The 15,489-nt window shown below is 39.8% G+C and overlaps 2 protein-coding genes across 2 annotated transcripts in view; one reads left to right on the top strand and one right to left on the bottom strand.

Annotated features, from left to right (window-relative positions):
• Positions 1 to 10,794, top strand: part of cacna1ab (calcium channel, voltage-dependent, P/Q type, alpha 1A subunit, b) — a 141,775-nt gene extending 130,981 nt beyond the window's left edge. Inside the window, exons 47-48 of the mRNA XM_073826038.1 lie at positions 610 to 842; positions 2,805 to 10,794. Of these exons, the coding sequence (XP_073682139.1) occupies positions 610 to 842; positions 2,805 to 3,461 (890 nt within the window). The 3' untranslated portion in view covers positions 3,462 to 10,794. The remainder of the gene's footprint in view (positions 1 to 609; positions 843 to 2,804) is intronic.
• A 3,130-nt stretch (positions 10,795 to 13,924) lies between these two features.
• ier2b (immediate early response 2b) lies at positions 13,925 to 15,148 on the bottom strand. Its single transcript, XM_073826244.1, has one exon. The coding sequence runs from the start codon at positions 14,956 to 14,958 to the stop codon at positions 14,446 to 14,448; it is 513 nt and encodes a 170-aa protein (XP_073682345.1). The 5' UTR covers positions 14,959 to 15,148; the 3' UTR covers positions 13,925 to 14,445.
• Between the last annotated feature and the right edge of the window lie 341 nt (positions 15,149 to 15,489).

Raw genomic sequence — 15,489 nt, 5'->3', positions numbered from 1 at the left:
AGTTTTAATGTTTAGTAATTTAATGTTTAGTAATTAAAATAATCAGATTTATATTGATTAAAAACAACATTTGTCTGAACTGTGCAGCCCAACAAACAGACACGACAAACTATTTTATCATTTTTGGTTAATAAAGTCTGAAAACCTTTCTTGTTAAAGTTCAGATTTTATTGTTATGGTTCAGATTCACTTAATATGGCCTCTCAGAATAGTCTCTCAAAGTGAAGTTTTTATTGTTATTACTCTGTGAATAATTGCACTTTTCATGTTAACACAAATAATGATAAAAGTGAGTTAACAGTCTGACATTTTTCTGTGTGTTTATATATGTGTTGGGGGGGGGGTTGTGTCAAAAGGGAGGCCCACTGTCTTAGACTTTGAAAACCCCTGATTTAGAACATTTAGTACACATTCTGTGTTGCTCTTAATATTCAAAATGTCTTGAAAATATTCAAAAGTAAATTAATAGAAGTGATAATGCCAATCTTCATCCAAAAAATATATATTCTATTCATGTCATTCGAAACCCCTTTATAATCCATCCTCACTTTGATTGCAACTGGGTTTGAAGTGCTATCTCATCTCATTTCGCTGTGTTGGCTTTGGCAGGTCTGGGCACGGATCTTAGCACCACTACACAGTCAGGTGACCTCCCACCTAAAGAGAGAGAACGAGAACGGGGTCGAGCAAAAGACCGTCGCCACCACCATCATCATCATCACCACCACAGCTCGGTGGATAAGGAGCGGTACGGTCATGAGCGCGACTACCACCGCCATCCTCACGACAGATCTGATCGCCACTGGTCCCGCTCACCAAGTGAGGGGAGAGGGCATCGACAGGTGGGACACACACTCACTGGAGTACCACCTTCATATTTAACACAAATTAACTCACAAAATCATGTCAGATTTTCCCTGATCTCCACTTATAATTTTAATCAAGGTTTCTTGCTCTAATAACCGTGTGATTTACTTTAACCCAAACATTTCCCACCTTTTCCCTGGCTATTTTTTGCTGCTTGAAAAAGCCTTTGTTACGATTATTGCTTCTGTTATGCTAATTTATTCACATATAAAATAAGCAACAGCACTTATAAGATTCAGGTTTGCTGTCAGGTCAAGTATAGTTTGCACTGCCCTGTTCTTTAATAACAATAACATTGCAGTAAGTTCAGTAGATAGTCATAAAACTTTTTTTTAGGTTTTTTATAAATAACATTAACTTATTTATAAATAATTTAGACAGAATGTTTGAGTACTAACAGGCCGAACACCACCAATCAAACTGTATAAAAGGTGGAGATTTATTATAATGGGTTATATGAATATTGTTTAAGTTCACTTAAATGAAAGGTTATTAATTTTCTAAATAATAAATATAAAAATATTAAATAAGAGGCATCTGTATCAACATATTGATATAAGTGTTAAGACTTAACACTGGTATTAAGACTTGTATGGCTTAATATAACTATATGATGTCTTTTACTGAAATATCTAGTAGAAAACCAATGAAAGATTAAAATTTTTTTAATCCACTTTTATACACCCATGTTTTATACATACTTTGGACTATGGGGTCCACCATTTATTTCAATGATGTGAAATGGTTGCACTTGGTGAGCTACTGGCGCTACCTGATGGTATTTTCACCTCAACACAAGTCAGTACACAACTTGGGAAATAAAATGCTGTTATGATGTCACATTGTGGCTTTTGGTTGTAATTTTAATTCAGTCGAAGGGCAAAAAGAGAAATGATGTAAGTCTTCACTGCTTTTCCTAGTGATAAGAAGAGGAGAAAAAAATGGGAAGATTCCTGTGGATTAGGGCTGCACGATTTATCGCATGAGATTGTGAGGCGCGCTTAGTCAACGAAGCCGGTACTTTGATTAGTAGTAAATCTCCATCACGTGCATTCAACTAGAGCAGCAATTAATACACAGAGCTCTGTGTATTAATTGCCGCTCCAGCTGAACGCACATTTGTTATGATGCCGCGGCCACTGAATGAGTTTCTCAGCAAGGATTTCACTCGATATCCAGGGCATTTAGACTTCTTGTGAGAAAAAAAAACCATGGAAATGCTTATATCCATCGCCCCCATAGTCCAAAATGTGTATAAAATGTTTTCTACTACATATTTCAGTAAAAAAAAAAACATTCTTTATGTTATATAAAGCCATACAAGTCTTAATCCCTGAGGTTCACTTTAAGAAGATGACATTAAACAAATTAAACTGTAAAGGGAAATAATGTATTTCATGATGTGACCACTATAAAGTAGTTAACCCTTGAGCATCATTTTGAAGACATAGACATTTATGTGAATAAGTCTGTGGTCTAGAACTTTACAGTAACCTGCAATGAGGAGCCTGAGGGATAAAAGGTATCTGGAGCACACAGGTGTGGGTCCATGTGGGAAGACTGTAACCAGACAGCATATGCACACCTGTGACCTTATCTTGACTGCTTACTGAAATCAGTTTCTCTTTTTTGTGTTATTCTTTTGTTTATCTTCTTTTATCACTGTGGTTTCTGTCCATTTTTCTCGATGTGACTCGTGGCTTCTCTGTGTCTGCTGTTTTGCCTCATTGCCGGTTTGTTTATTTCTGGTTTTATTGATGTTGTTGTTTCCACACACCTTTTTCTCTCTCTCTCTCTTTCTCTGGCTTCCTCTCCCTTGTCTCTCTCTCCACCTCCTCCTCCTCCTCCTCCTCCTCTTGCCGGTGTGTGCTCCTCTCTTTTGTTTGACGTTAATTTTGTGGTGTTTTTTTATTTGCCTTGTTTTAATTTTCATGTAGGGCAGTAGTTCCGTAAGCGGAAGCCCCGTTCCCTCGACGTCGGGGACCAGCACCCCCCGGCGTGGCCGTCGGCAGTTGCCCCAGACACCGTCTACACCGCGCCCTCATGTCACCTACTCCCCTGCCGTCCGCAAGCCTCCTTACGGCTCCCCAGGCCAGGGTCGGCTCCGATCCCCTTCCCCGCGACACTTCTCTCCGCCAGATCACGAACCGCCCTACCATCGTCCACCCTCCCGCCACGCCTCGCCCCATCACGGCTCACCCCGGCATGCCTCCCCGCGCTCCCCCAGGCACGCTTCGCCTAGATCTCCACGTCACAGCCGCTGGGGCCCGCCGCCTGACAGCCTAGAGGGCGACGGACCTTTCTACGAACGGGACTATGAGTACGAGCGGCACCATGAGCCGCCTGCCTATGAGCAGAGTCTATCACAGGGCAACCCCCACCCTCATTCACACCCGCATCCCCGATCGCCAAGGACTGCTCGTCACGGGCCTCCCCTGCACCCACGCCGTATGCCTAACGGCTACCGTTCCTCCTCGCCCTCCCCGCACCGGCGCGGCCCCCACCCAGGCCCACAGCGGCCACCCCATGGCCGTGGGCCCCGGAAGGGGTTGCACGAACAATATAGCGAGACGGACGAGGATGATTGGTGTTAGTGCGCAGGGTGACCAGGAGGGGGCGCCACTCAACTTAAACCAAGATGTTTATGCACCGCAGCAGGGAGAGAGGGGCGGAAGGGGAAACGCAAACAGGGCGAACGCGCCATTGTGAGACTCTGAACCTTGGAGCAGCACATACAGTTCCCCTACTCTCTCTCTCTCTAATGCTTTCTCCTGCTCTCTGGACTACGTTTCCCATGCTGCTCAGCATGCAAGGGAATGGGAGCGTATGAGTGATAAATGGGGTGGTTGCGTTAAATGGACTGAACTTTAAAGATCAGAGTCATTGTGTTTGAAAGCTCCACTCCAGACTAAGCAAGACCGATCACTTCTTGCCCGATGGAAAAAATGAGGAGTTACATCCTCTGTAAATCAAAAAAAAAAAGGAATTTTGAAAATGAAGCCAGAACCCATTTTTCCCCCTCACATCTATGCCTCTTGAAAAGACCCAAAAAAAATAAAAAGGGAAGAAAAAAATAGACATTGTTGAAGAAAAAGCAAGTGCTCTTGTGAACGAGAGCTCTACCTACTGCAAAACCAGCCCCATGTGCTGGCCGATATCGATGAGTTTTATCATCTGCGTTTACTGTTACCAACTCAAGATGCTGAGTGACCTCATCACCTGGGGGAGGGGTTAACTGTCAAAGAGGCGTGGCATATGAAAGGACCCAGTGCAGGCGAGAGGAAGTGGGTGGGCGTGGCACCCCGAAGCCCCACCCACAAACTGCCACTCGGTCCTGATGAGGAAAAGACAGTGGAAAAAGAAAGAAACGGCAGATGAGGGAGGGATGGAAAGACTATTTCCTCTTCAGAATGTCTTCAATTGATTACTTCTTCTTTTTGAACATTTGGAGCTTGGTTATTCTGTTGCATTTGCTCAGCTTTCTTTGATATTTTTGGACTAAAATCTGATGGAAACTTGCATGATTGATTTAAAAAAAATATATATAAATATATAAATATATATATATCAGACAGAAGATTTACTGTGGGAAGGGGAGGGTGATAGCTCTCTTTTTTCCATTCAGTTGGAAGTTCTTTCTCTCGTTTTCTCCCTGTTGCTCTTGCCATGTCTACAGATCTTTACGTGCAGATGGAGTTTATAGATAGACGCTACAGCAGACCTTTCTAAATAGCCAGACAGATCTAAAGGTGTTTTCTACGTTATATCCATCTGAGGATCCCAGATGATGTTCTGCACTGTTTATTATTACTTTGGATTGCACTAAAAACGAGCCTGAACGGTGAAACCTCCCTCATTACGGCTCTGTCGGCCATGGCTGCGAACAGAGAGAGAAACAGGGCGAGAGACGTTCTCCTTTCTAAAGGCTTCATTTGCTATTGTCGATTACAATAGTCTTACAATGATGAAAACTATCTTAATGCAATTGATGAAGATGACGGTGATGCTGATGAAGATAGAGGTGGTCATGTGACTTTGTTGTCTTGTTTTTTCGAGAGTTTCGTCTGTTGTGGCCATCTTGTTTGCGTTTATTTTCGGTTCTGTTCACCGCAGATTGAAGTCTATAAGGATGCGCTCTCGATAGCGTCCTGAAGTTTACGTACTTGTGACCTCAGCTGAGTAGAATATTCCTATCTGTAGTGAATAGTTCGGGTCAGAGCTCATGAATGTTTTAAAAGAGAGAGCTGGGGCATTCAGGATATCCTCGGACAGTTTTTGTGTCAGAGTTTTTCAGACAAATTCAGGGTCCATTCCATATTTATTTCTCGACAGAAAAAGATGGTCGCACCACAGTGTGATCTGAAGAAACCGTTTTATAGAGGGTCAGTTTTTAACCCCTTGAATTATTTCACAGCTAATGTAGAGTTAGTGCAAGTTAGTATTTTGGGCGATGAATGTTGTTGTTTACTCTTTGTCCATGTTGTGGTGCTGTTGCGCAGCTTAAGCCAGGCTAGACTATGGACAAACAATCCCTTGTGAAAATACGGTCGCCAGAGGGCGCTTGCAGAACTTTAGATTTTGCAGAAATGTCCCCCGACAGGTGACGTAGCAGGTCTGTCAAAGCTCGCCTTTGACTTTTTTTGTCCGACAGGAGTTTTTTGAGAATTTTGACCTGGGTAGTCTTTGATCAAGTAACTGGAAACGATTCTTCCACCCTGCCTTCCTGTTCCCTGCCACGGGCAGCTTGTTATGTCTTTGGCTGTCTGCTCAATCTGAGACCCCCCCTCCCCCTTCTGCTCAGGATACAACAATACAGCCAAACATATATCTCACAGGGGTGTAGAGGTGCGGCCTATTCAGCCTCCCCTACCGTCACTGAACCTGTCCAGCTGACCCCCACCCATCGGACCATCTCAAAACATCAAAAAAGACCAAATGTTTATGAAAAATCTTTCCCCTCCACTGGATCATTTTATTGCTTATAGGTTGCTCTTTTATAGCTCAGGAGACTTGTGGAGCTCAGATGTTTCTCCTAAATCCTTAGAAAAAATAGACACAGATGAGACATTTGTTGAGATGCGGTACAAACAATTTTGGCTATAAAATGAATGTGGGTAGCATATCTTTGGCTTTCTGTTGCAGAACTCTAGAGAAAGACACGTGTGAGATCTTTTTCTCAGGAGAGTCTCCATTTTGTCTCTAGGAGTAACTATTGAGATGTTAGAGATCTCGTTTATTCTTTTTCTTTATGGTATATCAGAGAAAATGTCAGAATAGGCTTTTTATTTAACATAAACACTCATTTCAGTATAAACATATCTCTAATCATGAAGTCAGTTGGGCGGTTCTGTATTTTCTCCTTATGTTCATTTTGTCCCAGAGTCATACGAAATCCACAGATTTAGTTTTCTTTAAAACAGAAATAGTGTCATTTCATTTGATCCCTTCTCCTTGCCAACTCATATCCAAGACTTTTAGGGAGGAAACCACTGTTTTCTGGGTGTTTGTTGATGTTCGGCCCACATTTACCCAGAGCTGGCCCCCTGTTAGCCCCTGGTTTGATGCCCATGGGTCTAGATGAACCTGCAGAGCCACAGTGCCTTCTGTTTTAGTGTCGCACACTAACCTTTCCCCTGCCTCTCTTCCCTCTCCCCTCTATCTCTCTCTTAATGTGATGGACTCACACTACGCCTTAACAAGTCCCCATGTCTGCGCTGTCTGCTGGGCTTTTTAAAGACAGGGAGGCACGGTTATATGATGGGGGAAGATCCCAGTTACTCTGAGAGTAATGAAGGGAAACGACAACCGAGTTCTGTCAGGGTGTCCATCTCGGCTCTCTGTCTCTCTTAGCAATGCTTCCTCAAGTGGATGGCAGCCATTTTTTGATTTGTCTCACCCTGCTCGTTCAGAGAGTTGCATCGAACATCGGAGGGATTGTTCTACTTCTCAGGTCTTTAGCAAAAGGACAGGAAGGCTTATTTTTGTCAGGCATGAATGTTAGCTAGACCTTTTGCATGGTTAATATAATGCCCATTTAGAAGTTCTCTTGGTCTTGTATTTTTTTGCCGAAAACACTTGAAATGCAAGAGAATTTGCTCCATTTTAGCTCAAGACGTGGATTGATGGATTATTAATACGATTAGATATTTATGAATTCTAAAGAGATATCAGAAGGTTGTGGTTTTTAAAAGAACAGTTCATCCAAAAAAGAAAATTCTGTCATCATTTACCCACTTTCAGCTCATTCCAAACCATTATGACTTTGTTTCTTCTGTAGAACGGAAAAGGAGAGATGTTAAAGAATTATTCCAGCTGCTCTTTAGTTAAAAATAATAAGAGCTAAGGCTTTTAATCATATATCATATATATAGTCCATATGACTATATTCCATTTTATAAGCCATACAATAGCTTTGTTTGAGAAACTGGCTGAAATACAAGTTGTTATTCACTAAATATTTTAAAATTCACAAATTAGAATGGAAATTAGAAATAGGGGAAGGCTTAAAGTGTTTAAAGCTGGCATGAAATGAAAATTGCAATGACTATTTATTATGATGTATATTCAAATAAAACACTGAGCTGAAAAAATATAAGTTTTTTCAATCAGGAATTGATTGGAGCGCATTGGAGTTTTATTTTTATGAATAAAGATTACAAAGGCACATGAATTTTTAAAAATAATGTGCATTTTGATTTGAAGAAGTTTTATCACAGAAGAAATAAAGTCATTTTGGTTTAGATAAATGAGGGTGAATAAAGAATACCAAGAATTTTTATTGTTGGGTGCACTGTCCCTTTAAGAGTTTACGAATATAATGAAGACCGGTGCATCATTCTTTGGCTCTGCTTGTTCATCGGTTTAGTTCTGACCCTCTTTTGCTCTCAGTGTCAATGCCTTTATTGCTTTCTGTTTGACTCGCATCTTCATTTTCTGTCCCGACAGAAAGCCATTTTCCGTTTGCAACACACAAGTGAATCATCGTAGATACAAAACACACTTGCATTTGAGCATGTGTTGTTTGTTTCGTATCGTCCTAGTGGAACAAAGCTGTATTTTCTTTCAGTTTCATACGAAATAAGGGCTTTCCTTCAATGGTTGAGTGCTGCCAAAACAAGTCACCCTCTATGTAGCTACACCACTTCCTGTGGTCTCCCTTTGTACAGAACAGAACTACATGTGTGTGCATGCTAACGTGTGGGGGAACTGGAGAAAAGGGAGGGGGGTGATGGGTAATGTAGTTTTTTTTCCCTGTATGTATGAGAGCGAGAACTTGAGGCACAGCTGTGGCCAGCACAGGCAATGTGCATGCCAAAAAAAAAAAAAAGGGATTCAAATGATATTGTGCACCTTGGGTAATTTAGTGCTGGGTTTGCCAATCCATTTCTGCTCAGCATTTACCATGGCATACTTCATTATCATCCTCATCTGATCCAAATCCAAGATCGGATACGAATCCATTCAAGAAGATCGGAGGGTTGGGTTCATCCATGTGACAGTGGGACGGTCGTCTGTGAGTGTGTGTGCGCATGTGTCTGCGAGCTGATTTGAAGGCAAGTCGTTTTATAGTGCCTTAAATGAACAGTTTCCCATCGCCGTTACATGACCGTAGATACGAAGCCATGGCGAAAGCGAAGAGGGTCATCATGTTTGTACCTCGACTGTCTATCCATGTCTATCTAACTTGTTTTGTTGGATCTATCAATCTCTTTCTCTTCTGTAACTCTTGTATATCTCATTCATAAACTTCCTGCAACAGTCTGTGTGTTCTCATCCTCTTTCTTCAACATTGCCATGTTCCTTTCTGTTTCATTTCCTCTCGCTCTTTATGCATGTCATGGTTTCTTCATTCCAACACATTGCTGATTCAATATTGAGCTTATAGTGATATTTAATAGGAAAGTTCACCCAAAAATGAAAATTGCTCATATCGTTCCAAACCTGTAAGGCCTTCGTTCATCTTCAGAACACAAATTAAGATATTTCTGATGAAATCCGAGAGCTTTCTGACCTTGCATAGACAGCAATGCAACTACCTCGTTCAAGGCCCAGAAAGGTAGTAAAGACATAGTTAATAAAAAAATAAAAAGTTTTTACCAGTTTCAACTTAAAAACTTAAGTTTAGTAGCCTTAAAATGTTAAGTTAAATCAACTTAAGTCATTTAAACTCACAAGTTAAATCAACTAATTTTTATTGTAATAAGTTAAAATGGCTTGTAGTTTTAAGCTGATTTAACTTAAAAACTTAAGGCAGCTGCCGAACGTGGGTTTTTAAGTTAAATCTGGTGAAAACTTTTTACAGTGCATGTGACATCAGTGGTTCATATTTTTTGAAGCTACGAGAATACTTTGTGCGCAAAGAAAACCAACTATTTCTTCTCTTTTGTGTCAGTCTTCGACAGGGAAGTCATTATTTTAGGTTTCTTTGTGCACAAAAGGTATTCTCATAGCTTCATAACATTAAATTTGAACCACAGATGTCACACGGACTATTTTAAAGATGTTCTTACTAACTTTCAAGGCCTTGAACATGTCAGTTGCATTGCTGTCTATGCAGGGTCAAAAAGCTTTAGGATTTTATCAAAAATATTAATTTGTGTTCTGAAGATGAAGGAAGGTCTTGTTTGGAACAACATGAGGGAGAGTAATTAATGACAGAATTTACATTTTTGGGTGAACTATACTTTTAATACTAAAGAAATATTTTCATATAAATGTATTAAGTAATGCTAATAGTAACACTAATTAAAATACATAATTAAAGAAGTAGTTCACACAGAAATAGGAAACCTGTATGACTTTATAAGATATTTCAAAACAATATCAGTATTTTTAGTCTGTACAATAAAAGTCAATGGGGTCCAATGTTGCCGTTTTATTTAAAATATTATCTTTTCGCAGTTAATGATGACATTTTTCATTTTTAAGTCCCAGGCGCTTTGCTAAAAGAAAACATGTAGCATTAGATGAGAGAAACGAACAGATTTCACTTAAAAGAGAAACGAGTGTTGCGGTTCTCTAAAAGGAAGCGGATCACAAGACAGGAAGTGCGTTTTCAGCCCCGTCAGCAAGAGTGTGTCTCTTCACAGCGAAGGGGAAATAAGTGTGTAGTGTGAATGTGTGAATATATGGGGAGTTCCTGCGAGCGCGCAGCCACTGTCACCGTGACACCCGCAAACCCGTCCCATCTCTCCTTAATCACCCATATCCCACCCGCCATCCATATTACTATTGACCTGAACCATTTAGAAGCAAAAGAGGAAGTTTAAAGAGAAAAAAAGGCCATGATAAAGAGAGGTATTTAATTACAGATTTGCATGTGCAACGTGCATGCCACTATGTGGGTTAACAAGTCAACTTCAGGAATTATAAAATATAAAAAGAAATATAAAGAAAAAGAGTATATATGTATAAATATATAAATATAGTTAGATGTTTTTATGAGCAATGTGTTCCTTTTTTCTTCTATTTTTAAAAATGAAAAAGACAAAAAAGAGCACCAAGAGGGAAAAAAATAAAAAAATACAACAGAGACATGATAAAACTCATAGAATGTATGTTTGTTTCTATTGCCAACTGTTCTCTGAGAATCGTGGGTAAGGTGAGCACACAACATGCTGTGGAAATGTATTACAGAGTTTAAAAAAAAAAGGTGAAAAGATTATCCAGTAACTCTCAGTACGAGAGGCTGCACATCACTCTGATTTAAGAAGAAATCCAAAACCCTTTTGCTGATGTTGAGCTGTGAAAGAGGCTGCCTGAACCTGGTGATGTTACACATTTATTCTGGCTATGAAAAATCCCCCTTTTTTCTCTCTCTTCCTCTGTCTCTCTATCTCTCTGCTATTTCTACCAGTGCATTTTGTAATTCCGAACAGAACTCTTCCTAAAGAACCTGAATAAAAACCAGAGAGAATGCATTCTAAACCCATCTCTTGTCTTCAGATGCGCGACTGGAGTTTGTGTGTGAACGTGTGTCTGATTGATGAGCGTTTGTAGAGGACAAAAGACTGTCTTTGACACGTGCGTTCGCACCTACACGACAGTCTGAAAAGGATTCAATGTTTCAGGTAGGGGGAAACTACACCACACATTGACAACTGTTCAGGAAGTGCTGATAGACGGATGATTGAGGATCGAGGCTGTTAACCCAATGGCTACAAGTACGAGCGTCCCAGGAAACAATTAATTGCTGACTGTGCATCTAAGCACCCAACCTTTCTCTTTAAGTCAACTGTTAGTCACCATAAAGCAGAGAAGGGCAAAACATTTTATGTTTTAACAAATGGTCACAGAGAGGAGTCATTTAACCCTCGGGGAATGTAGTTTCACTCTAAAAATGCCTTTTGATTATTGCTGATGCCTTTAGTAATCATGTGTCTGATTTACAACCTGTTATTTTAGGTTCATTTGAAGCAAGCCGTATAGTGATTTGAAGCAATAGTTGAGTTACAGTTGAGGTCAAAAGTTTACATACACCTTACAGAATCTGCAAAATGTTAATTATTTTAACAAAATAAGAGGGACCATACAAACTGCATGTTATTTTTTATTTAGTACTGACCTGAATAAGATATTTCACATAAAATATGTTTACATGTAGTCCAGTTGAATTTATTAAAAAAATGACTCTTTACACTTGATTCTTAATACTGTGTTGTTACCTGAATGGTCCACAGCTATGTTTCCTTTGTTTCATGAGTCCCTTGTTTGACCTGAACAGTTCAACTGCCCACTGTTCTTCAGAAAAGTCCTTCAGGTCCCATAAATTCTTAGTTTTTTTTTTTCAGCATTTCTGTGTATTTGAACCCTGTCCAACAATGGCTGTATGATTTTGAGATCCATCTTCTTACATTACGGACAACTGAGGGACTCGCATGCAACTATTACAAACGGTTCAAACTCTCACTGATGCTTTAGAAAGAAACACAATGCATTAAGAGCTGGGAGGGTGAAAACTTTTGAACAGAATGAAAATGTGTACATTTTTCTTATTTTACCTAATTGTCTTTTTCTTTTTTCATTTAGTACTGCCCTTCAGAAGCTACAGAAGATACTCACACGTTTCTTAGAAGACAAAATAAGTATAATTTACTCTGATCTTCAAATTCCAAAAGTTTTCACCCCCCTGTTCTTAATGCATCAGTGAGCATTTGAAACCTTCCGTAATAGTTGCATATGAGTCCCTCAGTTGTCCTCAGTGTGAAAAGATGGATCTCAAAATCAGTCATTGTTGGAAAGAGTTCAAATAGACAGAAATGCTTAAAAACCAAAGTATTTGTGGGACCTAAAGGATTTTTCTGAAAAACAGCGAGCAGTTTAACTGTTCAGGACAAACAAGGGACTCATAACCAACTATCACTGACAAAAAAAAAACAGTTGTGAATCATTCAGGTAACAACACAGTATTAAAAATCAAGAGTGTGTAAACTTTTGAACGGGGTCAATTTTATAAATTCAACTGTTATTTTCTCTTGTGGGCAATATGTAAACATCTTTTATGTGAAATATCTTATTCAGGTCAGTACTACATAAAAAAATAACATGCATTTTGTATGATAATTTTGGTTAAATAATATGTAAACTTTTGTCCTCAACTGCAAATTGAGGTCAACATTTAACCAAACCACTGAGTCTAAACAACCCAGTCGCTGGGTTTGTCTGTATTGTATTAGAGTGTTGTCCATCTAACAATATATTTTACAATTTATTTTATGAGGTTTGTATTTTTTCAGGCGTTACCAAAATATTATACGTCTAAATACAGATTAAATTCCTGATCAGTGTGTTTGAGAAAATATCTCATGAAGTAAAGAAAGTAACAGCTAAATTTAATTATTTATAGAAAATATACATTTCCCCCTCCTCCTCATTTGTTTCTGTTTAGTTTCAGAGAAAGACCCACATCAAGACCACCCTGGAGGAAACCGTATTGTATCAGAAACTTGTTTGAGGTTTACACTCACGGTCACACATGCCCACAACAAGCAGATTCGGTTCCCACAATCTGAGTTTCAGTGATTAATCATCCTGAGTAATTATCACTGCAGTTTCCCAGCTGAGGAATTAGCCATTCAAATTGATCACCACCTAAAAAATCATTTCCTGTCTGCTCAACAGGCCCCTGGCGCCAAACCCTCCTACCTGAATATTTCATGCACACCTATGCTATGAAGATCCACCCCCACAACCCACATTTACAATCAGAGCAATGATTCATACTTACTCACGCTGGTCATTTGAATACGAAGCCTATTCACATGCTTCTGTGTCACTCTGAATCCTCACTAAAAAAAAACATTTACCTTGGTCTTATTTTAGCTTTCACGAAAGAGCTTGAAACACAATAATATGCTATATAAAGAAATGATTTAAAATTCATGCTCTGAGGTCTGTGGACTCTAGTTTCACTCTCACATTAATTATTTCTCATCAAGCTCTACTGGTGTAATTCTGGTAGCTGAACTGGGAATTCAAGCTTGACAATTATATAGTCTGACGCAGACTACAAGCCAAAATGTTTGTGTGTGTGTTCAAGGGAAAAGTGAATTTCATGACTCATGGACATGTTCGGACACATCTTGCTGACTAATCAAGGGAAATTACACTTTACCATAGTGTTTCCAGCTGTTGCCTTTTTCATGGCCTACTCAGGAGTGACAGATAATGAGCTGTACCTTTTATCAAAAGATTAGGTTTAGGATCCGCGTGAGATAAGTATTACTGATGATGAGTAAGTTAGAGTCACGCGTTACAAACACGATCAGACTGAAAACCCCTTACTTATTCATTGCGGTCTTGGAAATATCAAGGAAATTGTATTTTGACACCTAGGAAAAAAGTGCTTTTTTTTTTTTTTTTTACAAAAAAAAAATCCATACTTTTTTCTAAATAATTCTAGTTAGCCTCAACTCTAAGATATTTAATTGACTAGAAATAGCCATTTGTAAGAGTCATTTTTATTTGTAAAAATTTAAAAACCTTGGAAATCAAGGCACTATATTTTAACTTTATATTTTTTGTCCCCTAGAATTGAAATGAAATCCATACAACAAAATGATTTTTAAACATTTGCATGTTTATTGCAACCAATGAACACTGAAATCAGTTTCATATAAGTCCATCAAGTCCTTCTTAAATTAGCATCATCAATATGTGCAATTGATCAGTGCAACAGTGACATTTAACACGTTTTGGCAAAGACATTTTCAAGTATCACACAGTATGTGTTTTGTCTCAAACACCGTCAGCGTTGTTCATAGTTGAGGTTGTAAAGTTCACAGACTTCGATAGAAGACATCAGAGCCTCCCAGTCCAACCAGTTCGAGTCAACGGAGTCATCTGACTCCTCTCACTGAACAATAAAGGAGCTCTGGTGATTCCATTGCGCTTGGGGATCACAGTATCCACCACCTGTCCTGTATTCCTGCGGTTCCCGGCCTTTCTTGGAGCTCATATGGTGAGCTGAACCGGCCGCACAGGTGTCAGGCTGCATAACCGGTCCGTTCTGAACCAGTTTGTCCAGGAAATTCCCATCGAGGGAAATCGATTCTCGGAAAGATCCAAAGCGCGTCTTGCTCAACACGCCACGATGGCTCGATTTGTTGGAAAGGCGGTGAGAGTTTCAGCCTGTCGACAGCTGTTTCCATTATTAGTCCTCAAAACCTCGCCCTGGAGATGTTGCTTCTCCTCATCCGTGTCCATTTTTGCCTTCTTCAGAGGTAGAAAGTCGGGCTCCAGCGCCGTCTTGCCGCGGCGCTTCCTGGAGTGCCGTTCAGAAGCGCATCGGTTCTCTTTGTCCTCTTCTAGAGACTCCTGAGGTTTAATTGCGACCTCCTTAGGAGTTAAAGTCTGAGGAGAGTCTTTGCTAATCTCCATGGGTTCCTCTGTGACCGCTTCGGGGGCGCACGGAACGACCTGTTCCTCCTCCGCGTCTCTGAACAGCTGCGCGGTGTGGTAGATGTCCCGGGCGGCTCTCATGGTCATGGAGAGCAGGAGACTCCGGTGAAGTCTCAGTCCCCCGCGCTGGGTCCTTAGTGAATACAGTTTACTAATAGAAAGAGCCATGATTCTCTTGGCCTCGACGTCCATTGTGTTTACAATGTATCAGAATATTTCAGTTCTAGACGTGGGTTCTATTTTGAAAACCTCGGCGCTTTGAGGTCTTCACAGTGGATTGCAAAACTAAAAGTTTTCTCCTCTCAGGGCGGTGTTTTATGTGCACTCCGGTGACGTAAAGAGTTTCCATTCCCCTGGGTGTATAAACACGCTCCTCCCTTCGTGTTAGACGTCATTTTGGCAACGCGCTGAAGTATCAAGTCAACATATGCTGTGTGTTGCCATGTCCTCTTATTTTACGCCGCTCACGACTTGTTTAGCATGCAAAAAGAAAATACATGCATGCAATTCGGTGTTATTTCAAGCTATTTATGTATTATTGTAGTTGTCATTTTTATTTTTACTTTAATTTATTTTATCTGACTGTTTAGGGTGAATTTATTTGTATTTCAGTTTTAATTTGTATATACTTTAAAATTAATTTAACATATCTTAGTTATTTGCCAAGGCAACATTTGTAGTTTTTTGTTGAGCTTAAATTTTTCATTGAATTTTATATTTCAG

Source organism: Garra rufa, chromosome 20, assembly GCF_049309525.1.
Source record: "Garra rufa chromosome 20, GarRuf1.0, whole genome shotgun sequence".
In the NCBI taxonomy this organism is placed as follows: domain Eukaryota; kingdom Metazoa; phylum Chordata; class Actinopteri; order Cypriniformes; family Cyprinidae; genus Garra; species Garra rufa.
The sequence above is the reverse complement of the archived record's forward strand: the minus strand, read 5'-3'. Positions and strand labels throughout refer to the sequence as shown.

Bases quoted from the DNA above. Each gene is read 5' to 3' on its own strand.
- ier2b (XM_073826244.1), bottom strand. From the start codon at position 14,958: ATGGACGTCGAGGCCAAGAGAATCATGGCTCTTTCTATTAGTAAACTG.